The sequence below is a fragment of the Perissodus microlepis genome, chromosome 5, assembly GCF_051167445.1.
Source record: "Perissodus microlepis isolate ML-2025 ecotype Zambia chromosome 5, ASM5116744v1, whole genome shotgun sequence".
NCBI classification, from domain to species: domain Eukaryota; kingdom Metazoa; phylum Chordata; class Actinopteri; order Cichliformes; family Cichlidae; genus Perissodus; species Perissodus microlepis.
This window is the reverse complement of record NC_140465.1, coordinates 26,531,212-26,543,569: the sequence shown is the minus strand read 5'-3', so window position 1 is coordinate 26,543,569 and position 12,358 is coordinate 26,531,212. Positions and strand designations below refer to the sequence as shown.

Below are 12,358 nucleotides of genomic sequence, written 5' to 3'. Positions count from 1 at the left end.
CCTGTATTGTAACTTTCTGTTTTGCTTTAAGCTTAGATATATCTTGTTGTTGTACTTCCTGCCTTTGCTCCATTTCCTCCTCACCTTCTGGTTGTCTCACAATCATTATATATCATTTTTCCCTCCATCTCAGTTACATGCTGTTTCACTCCTGTAGTTGTGGCCTGTATTCCTTGAATTGCTTTTCACATGTAACCAATTCTTTGCTTCTGGGAACCAATAAAAACATATTTAAACATTGTATTCTCTTGAGTGAATCCTCACCTCTGTAAGGTCATAAGGGAGTCTGTTTTACTTTCTTCTGGTAAGGATGGACTCTCTAACACAACTCCCCATTCCTCCTTCTCCTCGTCTACCTTCTTGCCCACCCTCTTCTTTGTCTCCGACTCCTCTGTTGAGATCTCCAGGGATTCTTCCTCTCCGAGCGACAGCTGAGTCCGACTTCCTCCCAGACTGGTGTCTCGACTCGGGCTGAAAGGGTAGCTGTGAGCCCTTGAGAGACTGCGGACAGTTGACCAGAAAGCAGTCTTGACTAAAATAATTATGCTGGATAATTCCACCACATTCAAATAAAATGGTGTAATAAAGCCAGAATAGTTGCACTAACTTCTTATGCTTATTACTTACATCTGAAATAAGTTTTTTTTTATTCTGTACAGCAACAAGCCAAAAATGCTACTAAACACTGCTTTATAGCTGATGAATACAAAACAGTTAATATTCCTAACACGTATTGTCTCTGTAGCCAGTGTGCTCCCTTCATTTGAACCCTTTTAACTTCACACGTCACACCTCGGGGTGTATGGGCTCTGAGGACTGTGGCTTGATGCGATAGAGGTGTTTGAAGGGTTGGAGAGGTAGCTGAGCAGAGACATTCCTCCTCTGTTGGGATGACTTTTGGGCACCAGAGATGGAAGAGAACCTTCCTGATCCCGCAGCTCACGCACCATAGACTGAAAAAAGTAATAGGATAAACAGTCTGAGTGTGCTATGAATTTGAGTTATTTACATAAAAATGTAAGCAAAACGTAGGATATACTTCATTGGTAATATCACAATAAACAAATTTGGTAATATAACAAAACAGGGAATAAAAACGGAACTGAATGAAAAGGTTGATGCTGAATCCTGCTACCAGTACATGTGCTTTGCATTAATAAAACCCCTGAGTGCGTGCATGTGTGTGCACATATACGTACAATAAAGTATTTCTCAGTGAAGGAGGGGGTGCTCGGTGCCGTCCAGCTGTACACTGAACTCTTTCTGCTGGACACTGACTGCTTGTTTCCAGACAGCGGCCTCAGCTTCTCAGTGCCGTCAAATGGACTGCAGGTGTTAGCAGACAGAAGGTTATACACTGCACAACAAACTGTATGATATGCACTGCATAAACATATGTTTTTATCTATTTGGTATTAAACTGGTCGTCATCATTAGCCGTCTGTTTAATGAGTTACTTTTCAGAGTTGTGCAACGTTTTATGCTGTTGTGGACTTTTTGGTTACTTTTCCTCAAATTTAGAAGCATTTTACAAAGTGAAGCGCTAACTGCTACTGTAATTTTCATGACCTGTTTTATTTAGAGAAAATAATTATTAGTGGGTGGTTTCCTCAAAAAGTGCAACTATTATCATAGTTGATATGATAATATGCTAAAGCTATCATTCTGACTTTTATTTTACTAAAAACGTAATCATTAACAATCAAAAAGATGTGATTAAAAAAAAAAGTGATCTGGAGCATGAATGTTTTTTATTTTAAAAAACATTCGACTTGCTAAAAATCTTTTCTCTTCTTAATCTGAGCTTTCAATGAATCATTTTCTTTCCATCTTTTTGTATTTGCTGAACCCATTTTGTCACATTATTACATTTTATATGCATAAGAGAAACGAAGGGAAAGCAGTGAAATGTTACTTATTTTTTAGCTTAACAGAGGTGCATAGTGGGCGTATGTGTGCGTATGGCCACAGCAGCCTTTTGTGTGTGTGTGTGTGTGTGTGTGTGTGTCTGGCAGCCTTGTACAGCTTTGTGTGATTTTTCCATCTCTCCAGGGGGAGGATCTGTGAAACGTCCTCCACCTGGCCCCTCTAAAGCCTGAAATGTGATCTGTCATGGTGCAAGGGCACAGCGGAGTGCGTCTGCGTGTGTTACTGTGTATGTGTGTGTGAGTAAAATGTTCATTCTGTATTCAATCAGCTGCTCAGCAACAGCTGGCTCAGGTTAGAGGTGCGGCAGAGACTGAGGCTGAGAATGAAGAAAACAGCAGCTACAGCTTCAGCAGGACGAGTGGATGTGAATCTGTAACATCATTTGTTGTTGCTTGCTTTGTTCTATTTGATATTTTCTCTGGTTTTACAGCTGTGAGCATCTGGAAAAGTAATTATTTAAAAAAAAAAAAAGTCTGAAATTAAAAAAAAGAAAGAAAGGAAGAAATTACGTTGGCTGAGAAATAAATGGAAAAAACATGATTTGTTATCCAGTAGTAAAATCTGTCATCTCTTCAGTCCACCTTTCACCGAAAAAAGGAATGTTTCTGATGCGGTCGCGTGGACCAGCTGCACTTATCATTCATGTGTCTCATGGAACATGATATCTACACCAGCAGCAGGACAAAAAGTGGAGCCATGATGGAGAGGTCAGGACAAAAGTTCAGCTAAAACTTTAATATTTTTTATGCTACAGATTAAAATTTCTTACACAGCTGCCCACACCTAGTTCCTCAATCTGTCATCCAATTATTCTCATTTCCTTTTTGGAATTTTGGTTATTCCCACTTCACCCTTTATCACAGCAGAGGAAATACCAGCATTTCAGAGTTGTCATCATCGTCATCACCTCATCGGTTAGTTTCAAATCAGATCTTTATCTTGTTTTCATGTGTGTGTGTGTAAGAAGTCTGCGTTCGTACTTCCAGGTTACTTCCAGCTGCAGTTTGATGGTTCCCAACTCCGTGATGTCCACCAACATCACCTGAGGCCTTGCCACAAAGAAGTCTGCGCTTGCACACGTTACCATGCCAACCAGCAGCCAGCTTAAACCCTTTGCTTCCGTCACCTAAAACAAAGGATGCCATTGGTTAAAGATACACACAGAAAGTTTTTTTTCTCTCTACACAAACAGTAAAACAAACACAGAGTGGAAAGAAATTACAGCCCAAAGAAATACAGGTCACTGTAATAGCAAAAGTATTCAAATTTCTGGAATAAAAATATGCAATAGGTGTTTACACTGCCGTACACCTGCAGACATGTCTGCTTACCTTTATCTCAAAGTTGTGGTGAATGTGTGGGAGGAAGACCATCTCCTCCTCATCCCATGACTGACTATCATCTGATTCAATCCTCCCTCTGATCTTCCATCGCTGGCGGCCCAGTCGTACTAACACCTGTCAATGTGACATCATTAAGACACGACGTCATCATCCAGAAGCCATAAAACACCAACCAAGTCAGTAATTTTGGTCTAAGAGTCCAAAGGTTCAGTTCACAGTTTGTCTGTTTTTCCTGACAGTGCAGGTAGTTTGTGGAGGATTTATAACAAATTTGGCACGTTATAGTTTGAAATGTTAATTTAAATACAAGTGCAAATAAAAATACAAATACAAAGTACAAACAAACAAAAAGAACCTAAGTGATATAGTTGTTGCATTTCAGATTAAATTGACTAAGTCTTCATGGCATTATTTTTAAAATGTTTGCTTTATTTTTTCCATTTCTTAAACTTTTGCACAGCAAAAATAAATGAACTTATAAAGAGAGATCTTATTTTATTTAATTTTTTTAGTTTTTTTAAAATGTCAAAACGTCCTTTAATTATCTTCTAAATAAAGTTTTTTTCAAATGTTTTTTTTAGTACTTTGGGGGACTTCAAAGTAACATTTCTGGATGACATCCAGAAGTTGTTGTAAAAAAAAAATATTATGTTGACATTATTGCTGGTTGGTGTTAGAAAAACAAAACATCCCCCCAGGACAGAGATTCAGATTTCAAAATTATTCAATTCTATCTTACTCTACTTAATAAATGTTATACTTTCATCCATCCATTCACTTCCACTTATCCTTTTCAGGGTCGTGGGGGGTGCTGGAGCCTATCCCAGCTGTCATAGGGTGAGAGGCGGGGTACACCCTGGACAGGTTGCCAGTCTGTCGCAGGGTTAACACACAGAGACATGGGCAATTTGGATTGATCAATTAACCTCTCCCCACAAGCTGCATGTCTTTGGACGGTGGGAGGAAGCTGGAGTACCCGGAGGGAACCCACGCAAACACAAGGAGAACATGCAAACTCCACACAGAAAGACCCCGGCCTGATGGTGGGATTGAACGCACTACCTTCATGCTGTGCGGCAACAGTGCTAACCACCGTTCCACTGTGCTGCCCCTTACTTACTTTTTAAGCCTAAATATATTTAACTTACGAAATATATGAGCAGTTTATAAAACGTCATTAAGTCACTTGTATGTATGTATGTATGTATGTATGTATGTATCTGTTTACATTTTTCAGACATCTAAATCAGGCTGCTAATGATAATCATCAACACTAAAAGAACTTTCAGCTGTACATTTAAAATGTAAATATTAAAAGCTTGATTGAAGGGACGAGACAGTAGATGGTGTTTCTTTCACTTGTCCTGCACATTAAGTTATTTGCATTCAAATGCTGAAAATTCTTGGTTTTTAAATAGAAAATCCAACCTCGTACTGGTCTCCTGGACAAAGTCGAGCGAAGCCGATGAGACCTGCAAGTGAAAGCAGACGTTAGATGTCTGGGAGATAGTGTGTCACTGATAACCTGTAAATTGCTCAGGGCTCTGAAGGCAGCATGTGTGCATGTGTGTGTGTGTTCGCACCCTTCATTTTAATGTGTAGCTCTCCTAGCAGGATTTCTAACTCTCCTTCCATTGTTGACATGTCCTGCAGAGAAGTGTAAACACACAGAGAAAAAAAAGATCTTCTCTAACAGTTCTTTGTCTATTTTCTCAGAAGACTGCATGACTCACAGTTCATCAGGTTATGGTTCAGCTTTCCCGGTCATCCACTCTCTGAAACCTGGTCTAGCTGTTTTAGCTCCTTAGCTGCCTTACCTTTTGATTTGCTGTTCCACACAAAGAGAAGGTTTGACTGTGCTCACAGCTCACTGGAAACGACCATTTTAAGGATAGCCAATATTCATTTCGGCAATAAAAGCCAAAAGCAAATCTCTTTAAAATCTTTGGAAAGGTTTATGCACTTCATTACTAAGAAATAACCATCAGCAATCCTCAGTATCTTTTTACTCTTAACATCTAACACAGGTGACATGTCCAGAGGTAAAAATGTCTCATTTCTTTAAAGAGATCTCAATAAAGTTGACACACTTTGCAACATGCAAACAGAACACCATAAATGTCCTGGTTCTTGTACAGCACTTTTCTGTTCTACTGGAGCAGTCAAAGCGTTTTATACAACATGCCTCATTCACACCTGTTCATTCAATCACTTTTTCACACTCCATTGAACGCATCACAGAGCAACTTGGCGTTCAGTATCTTGCCCAGGGATGCTTTTACTGCAGATTGGAGCAGCCAGGAATCAAACTACTAACTGATTAGTAGAGGACCTGCGCTACCTCCTGAGCTTAAGCCAGCCGAACACTATGTAGCGCAATATTTAATACATGATGAAAAACACAATTTAATGTAGGTATGCCTGCATGCAAATGAATTTTCTTATATAATATAATAATTACATTAAATGTTATTGTCATCTGTGTCTCCATCTGTCTAGCTTCCATTTATTAACTATTAACCACAGTTACAGTAGCAATGAATTATGTCTAAATAATAACAACAACTATAATTGAACTTAAAGGGAAGAAACAAACTGTAAAAGAAACAGTGACCCCAGTAAACAACAGTGTGCTCATTTAATGATTTATTCTGGCTCTCTCTATGGAAACCTTTAAAGGATTATTATGCTTTTGCATTTTAATGCTGACTTTCTGGCTAAGAGCTGGACTTCACCACAAAGAAGAGCAGATGAAGCAGCATGTGTCGAGCAGACTTTTATCATCTGTGTGGGCTGAAACTGCAGGAGGTCGCATAGCACAGACCAAAACTGAGGACCAAGTGGCCAATTTATCAGTAGTGAAGACTTTATAACATCATTCCTAATATAGATGCATGCCTGCCCATATTAAATATGGTCAGTTTTAAATAATGAGGCCAGCATATATACAAGTAACATGCAACAGTTCGTTTACCAGATCTCCATTTATTATGGTCACATTGTTTCTCATGTGTCTGTCTGATTGCATGGTGGGCATGTTTGGATGTTTAAAAGCTGATCAAATGAAGGAAAACCCCAATCACCACAATCCAAACACAACAAGAAACAAAATGTAAAATGTTTATGCCTACACAATCTCACTAATTTCATTTACTATTGTGTTACGCTGCCAAAGAGGCTTCTTTAGAATTAAAAAAAAAAAAAAAAGAGTTAGTATTGTGCCGGCATTTTTAGTTCTTGATTTGACTTGACAAGTGAAGTTACACAGCCTTAACTTCACTCTTATTATATTATGGAAACAAGGTCTTCTTAGAAAACAGTGACCTGCATGCAAGCATTAATTACAAGCGTGCAGTTTCAGCTTCAGTTTATCATTTAACTCCTTCAATCCACTTAAACTTCAGTCCGTTTTCTTAATCTTAAGACAAACACCCAGATTTTTGCAATTGTAATAAAACAACACTTTAATCTTTCCTATGGGAAGTTGACTTTATCCTTAAAAACTGGCTTTCTTCTCACTCTGTCAAGACCTTATATGACAGGACAGTAGAAACTGTGTGTGCAGAAGAACAATTCTCGAGTGGCTGCTGATATTAAAAAGAAAGAAAAAAAACACAAAAGCTCTTCTACGGCGCTTCTGTTCACCTGCGAAAATCACAATGGCAAATGCAGTAAAATGGTTTGTGATGCTGTGGTGCCCTTAATACCTACAGAAAAGTATATTGTTATATCTGAAAACTGTATTTATTATTTCAGCCTCTACTATCAGAGAAAACATGAGAACATTTAACCCAAGAAATTTACATGTTGTGCTAACTATATTTTGAAATTGACTCCTAAGCACAAAAAGTCCTGAATCATCCCAGAAGTGGGAATGATTGTTATTTTAATAATCTCGTTGTTGTTGTTTTTATTGTATTTGACTTGATTAGGCATCTGTTCCTATAATACCCCCAAATTTAAGTAAGCTTGTGGATGATGATGATTATTGGAGAAAATAACATCAGTGGCCTAAGAGCTGCACCGTTTGTGTAAAAGATTCTCAGTAAACGAGGTTATTCAAGCTTTGTAGGATTAAGTCAAGGTGAGCTTTAAGTTATCACCTCTCATCCAAGTAGAGTGTTCAGTTCTGAAAAACCTCTTAGCAGAGGTCAGAGATTTTAACTTTAAAGAAACTTCAGACTCTGAACATCTTTTGTTGAGTGCAGGTCAAATAGAAGGAGAAGTAAGAACGTACATGCTGTACAGTACATAGGCATGCATGCAACCATGTATACAAACAAATGATGAGCACACCATTCATATATAAGTTAATCTTTATAAGATCTGGTGTGTGTGTGTGTGTGTGTGTGTGTGTGTGTGTGTGTAAGACCAGAGGAGAGTTTTAAAAAAAAAAAAAGATGTGTTATCAAAAACACTAAGGCCGAAATGATGAAAAGAAAAAACTGATCACAGGAAAGTAAGAAAAGTTTGTGAGGAGTTGAGAAAAAGAAGATGTGGGCACATGTTTGAAGCTGAATCTATGAAAAACGAAACCACAGATCGACAGAGGGCATGAATGAGTCTACAGCTGTCTTTTAATGGCCCTTATCCTGCTGCTGCAACCAGAAGAATCACTGCAGTACCATCACTCACATGTCAGAATATTTGATTCGGAAACTTTATGACCATTCAAAGGCTTATTTTGCCACTGCGCTCCTCGGACATGATGGATATGTGGTTGCCACTTTGGCCGTGAGTATGTCTCAAAAACAGTCTACAGTTTACAGATTCTCTCTGGGAGGTTTGAAGGCACATGGTAAGCTAGACTGCTGCCTACAGTAAGGTGCCAGAAAGGAAGAATAAATATTATCTGGTGTAATAAAAAAAAAAAAATCTACACACAATGTGCCTACAACTGTCAAAACAAACAAACAAACGAGGCATGAATTCCCTTTTTTGTGCAACATCATCTCCAGCTAGTTTGAACTTTTAGAAACTTCAAAGAACATTTGTGATTTTCCAAAAATACTTTTCTAAAATGTCACTGATCACTGATCCTACCTGCAGGCTGTGTCTGTGGTTGCGGTTGAGCTCCAGCAGACTCTCTCTGGAGGCTCTGGTGGACTGGGACAGTGAAAAGGCTCTCTTCATGTTGACCGCTCCCTGACACAATCTCCACTGAATACAATATGTCTCATACAGCTCCTCTACCTGCAGAGGCATGGAACAGATGAAGAGTAACAACATCAACAAACATCATCATCATCAACATTTTTCCCCTCTTTTACATAACGGATTAGACTGGTGGTTAATCAGTGTGCAGCACAAAGTGTCTCCCTGTGCGACAGGGGTGGCTCATCTGCTGCTTTTAAAAGCTTTTGAGTAATAGTTTAGTGAATTCATACCATAGAAATACATCTGAGTAACTGACAGAAAGATAATCACCAGGCTTGCATGGAGTTAGACTCTTTTCTACAAAACAAAGGCTTTAGTAGATTTTTCATCAACCTCAACTACAGCCGAGAAAAACCAGTCTAAAATCCAAAATTTTACCTTACTGATTTGAAATTCTAATCGTCGTATATATCTCTCCAAAGACCTGATCTCCTGTAAAAAACAGAAAAAACATTGAATTTTGAAAGCTTGAGAAACATTTATTATCACTTATCCATTCATATTAAATAACTTAAAATAAGATCTTGCTTAAAAGGAAAAAATGAAAACACATTACCTTCTCCAGATCATAAAGAAAGGCCTGAAAATACAGAAAAGTATAATTATCATCAGTACTGTTGTCATCACCAGGCGCACACATTTTTGTACACACAGACTTTCTTCCTCTCTCCCTCCTCACCAGTCTCGAGTTTCTTTTCGTCTCTCTCTGCTGTGAAGACAGGAAGTCCATCTCAGCTTGGTGACCCTCCAGGTAGTCCCTGAAGAGGGAAACACGCAATTAAAAGTAACATTTTATGAAGATGAACAAACTTTACCTGCCAGAAATCAGCTGAGAAATTCCAGCTCGGGACTACCAAACATCTACTGCATGTAGCAGCAGATGTGAAAAGTACAGCTACATTTACTGACAGCGTAAAATATTCTTTGCAAAAATTAAACTAAATATCAAAAATCAACCAATTTTACTCTGTTAAAGGATCATTAATCATAAATGTGACTGCCTCCTATTCATCTTGTGGACTTTTGAAGGGTCAAACCACAGATTTGGAACCACTCAAGTAACTAAATGTAAAGAGGTGGAAACAAGCCTCGCCCTGACCAGCTGCAACACTAAAATACTACAGAGACATGGACAAGTTTAGTATTATAGCACTGGGCACTGCCTGCTTGTAGTTTAATGTTTAGTGGGATACTTGTTTAAGTTCAGCAGTACTACACATACTTGAGTCCTTTGCGTAGTGCCTGAAAAACCCTGTCGACCTGCTCCGGCTGCAGAGACCAGATAGCACCTGAACTTCTGCGGGGGGAGACGGGCGCCCTGCTGGCTTTATTTCCCGTCATGGCTTTGACGCGAAGAGAGTTACGAACAGAAGACGTCCTAAAAACAGAGAAAGTGAATGAATAGTCATAACAACATTTTTACAGGGTAAAATCTGTAGTCAGAATCTGTAGTTACATAAATTGTTATCAAAAAGAGCTTGTTGGAGTTTTTGTTTTTATATTCCTACCTCTTTATTTTCAACTGTGTTCATCAGTATAACCTGTTCCCATGTAGTTCCCTGTATATTAACAGTCCTGTCTTTGGCCCAAATCTAATCCAGCCCCTACAATCCACATTAAGTGTGGATCCAAGCAGGTAGCCTTTAGTGGGAGTGTGTTATAAGGCCCTCCAGCATAAAGTCTGGACCAGTGTAGGTTTACCACCTGTTTTTTGTCTGATACGGAGGAAACCCCACACACTCAAATGTGGTCCATATGATTCAGGACTATCTGTGCAATAAATAAAATGTCAAGTTTGGTCATGACCATGAACATGGTAACAAGAAAACACACCCACTTTCAAGTCTAAGGTTTTTATATATCAGGACATAATAAATAGTAATCTTAGCCGGTCTTAGAATTAAGTAAATACAAGCCTCAAAGCATGACATATTACACCGTGTCATTATTTATTTAATAAAAACTTGGGCGCAGCAGTGTGTGAAGAAGGACACCCTTACAGGTTGCATAGGAATTAGGAGGTTAAGTAGTGATCCAAGTGTGAGTGAATGCAATACCAAGGAGGATAGATCAACATTGATCTTAAATAAGAAGCAACTGTTTCAGTCCATCATTCTGGAAAAGGATTAAGTCTATTTCCAAACACTTTGAAGTTCATCATTGTACTGTGAGAAAGAAAGCATTCAAGACAGGAATGGATGTCCCAGTAAATTCACCCCAAAGTCAGACCGTGCAATGCTCAGGGAAGAGCTAGGTTAACATAGCTTTGCAAAGCTGCATCCGACCCAATCACAGAGACATCAGGATCAATGTTCTTTGGATAGATGTGACTAACAGATGTTTGGCCATAATCCACAGCACCATGATTGGCAAAAACCAAATACAGCATATCAGTGCAACTGCTTCATACCAACAATCAGGCACAGTGATGGACAGTGGATGATTCTGACTTGTTTTCCAGGCACGGGACCTGCGCATATTACAGTCTCAAAGTCGACAGCCAAGTCCTCTGTATATTAAACTATTTCAGAGTCAAATGAGGGGCCATTTGTCTCAGGCTAAAGCTTAGCTGCAACAGGGCCATGCAACAGGACAATGACCAAAAGTACAGCAGAAAATCTACAACATAGTGACTGGGAAAAAAAAAGAATCAAGGTTTAATCCATAATTCAGAAATGAACATATGCTCCCATCCAGCCGACATGTTTTCAGGCAGGCTTTTCATGCTTCAGGAAGACAATCACAAACAAACTGCATACAGCATGACTCTGCAGAAGAAGAGCCTAGGTGCTGAACTGGGCTGCCTGCAGTCTAGACTTTTCACGAACCGAGAACAGATCCACCAGTGTTGAGCAGAAAGAAACGGCTATCAGACCAGATGGGCGCCATTCCTCTCCACCAGCTGGTCTCCTCAGTTCCCACACATTTATAGACTGTTGTTAAAAGAAGAAGGGATGCTACACAGCAGTAAACATGGCTATTTTTTAGGGTCCAATTTCTCAATTTAAACATTTGATATGTTTGCTGTGCACTATGGTGAATACAAAAAAAGATTTATGGAGAATCAGATGGGGGATGTGTGTTTAGGATGGAAAAATGTGTGGATGTTTGTGTTGTGTGTATAGAGTATAAACATCCACACACACACAGAGAAGTGGAATGCTGCTTGCTTTCTTTTTTTAACACAACATTTTGTTCTCGGCCTCTCTCGGGGGACTGACAGTTTTCATCTGGGTGTTTATCACTCTGTCTTCTTTCATTCGCAAATAAAATCTGAAAGTCTGTGGTGCTTTCACTGCCTGCCCATCAGCGGAGAACAGACTTGTCTGAGGGTGAAGGGAATTCCCTCCACACAACGTGACGGTTTTTATTTTCTCTCATTCATTGTTTCACTATATGGAGAAAAACAGTTCAACAGAGGGATGATTTATAACATGATCACAGTATCAAAGTTAATATCTGTAAAATCACAAAGTTAAAATTCTTTTTCTTCCCATTTATCCTGACAGCTACGAGAATCGAAACAATTCCTCAGACATTTTTCTCCCAACAAACTTCTGTTTGTTTTGTTTTAGACAGCGGCACGTTTTTCTTTTATAGAGATTCAGACTCAATGTTTCACATAATGAGATCAGTATCTGTACAAGTCAAAAGCTCAGGCTTCACACTGCTGACACTCGGTTTTATAAAACTTTTTCTACTTAACGTGATCCTCGTCACACTCACTTAATGTCTAAATTTTATTGATAAACCATTATTTCATAATGCAATGTCAGGATTTTTCCCCCTGACTGAGGATTTCTTTACATCAATTCATAATGATACAGTGAATGTTGATAATTATTCCATAATTCCGTCTGCTGCTTGACATGAAGTCTCCCGAGAAAATGAGCTGGCTGCTGGCAGGGAAGAAAATGTGGAGACTCTTC

General features: G+C 38.9%; 1 protein-coding gene across 3 annotated transcripts in view; it reads right to left on the bottom strand.

Annotated features, from left to right (window-relative positions):
* The window catches only part of ripor3 (RIPOR family member 3), a 57,761-nt gene that overhangs the window by 13,327 nt on the left and 32,076 nt on the right, over positions 1-12,358 (bottom strand). For all 3 annotated transcript variants that reach the window (XM_084929077.1, XM_084929076.1, XM_084929078.1), the window contains 12 exons: positions 9,652-9,807; positions 9,109-9,187; positions 8,986-9,009; positions 8,808-8,861; positions 8,316-8,465; positions 4,856-4,919; positions 4,701-4,744; positions 3,261-3,386; positions 2,910-3,055; positions 1,200-1,326; positions 793-953; positions 265-501 (listed from right to left, as the gene is read on the bottom strand). In XM_084929077.1, coding sequence (XP_084785203.1) covers positions 265-501; positions 793-953; positions 1,200-1,326; positions 2,910-3,055; positions 3,261-3,386; positions 4,701-4,744; positions 4,856-4,919; positions 8,316-8,465; positions 8,808-8,861; positions 8,986-9,009; positions 9,109-9,187; positions 9,652-9,807 — 1,368 coding nt within the window. The remainder of the gene's footprint in view (positions 1-264; positions 502-792; positions 954-1,199; positions 1,327-2,909; positions 3,056-3,260; positions 3,387-4,700; positions 4,745-4,855; positions 4,920-8,315; positions 8,466-8,807; positions 8,862-8,985; positions 9,010-9,108; positions 9,188-9,651; positions 9,808-12,358) is intronic.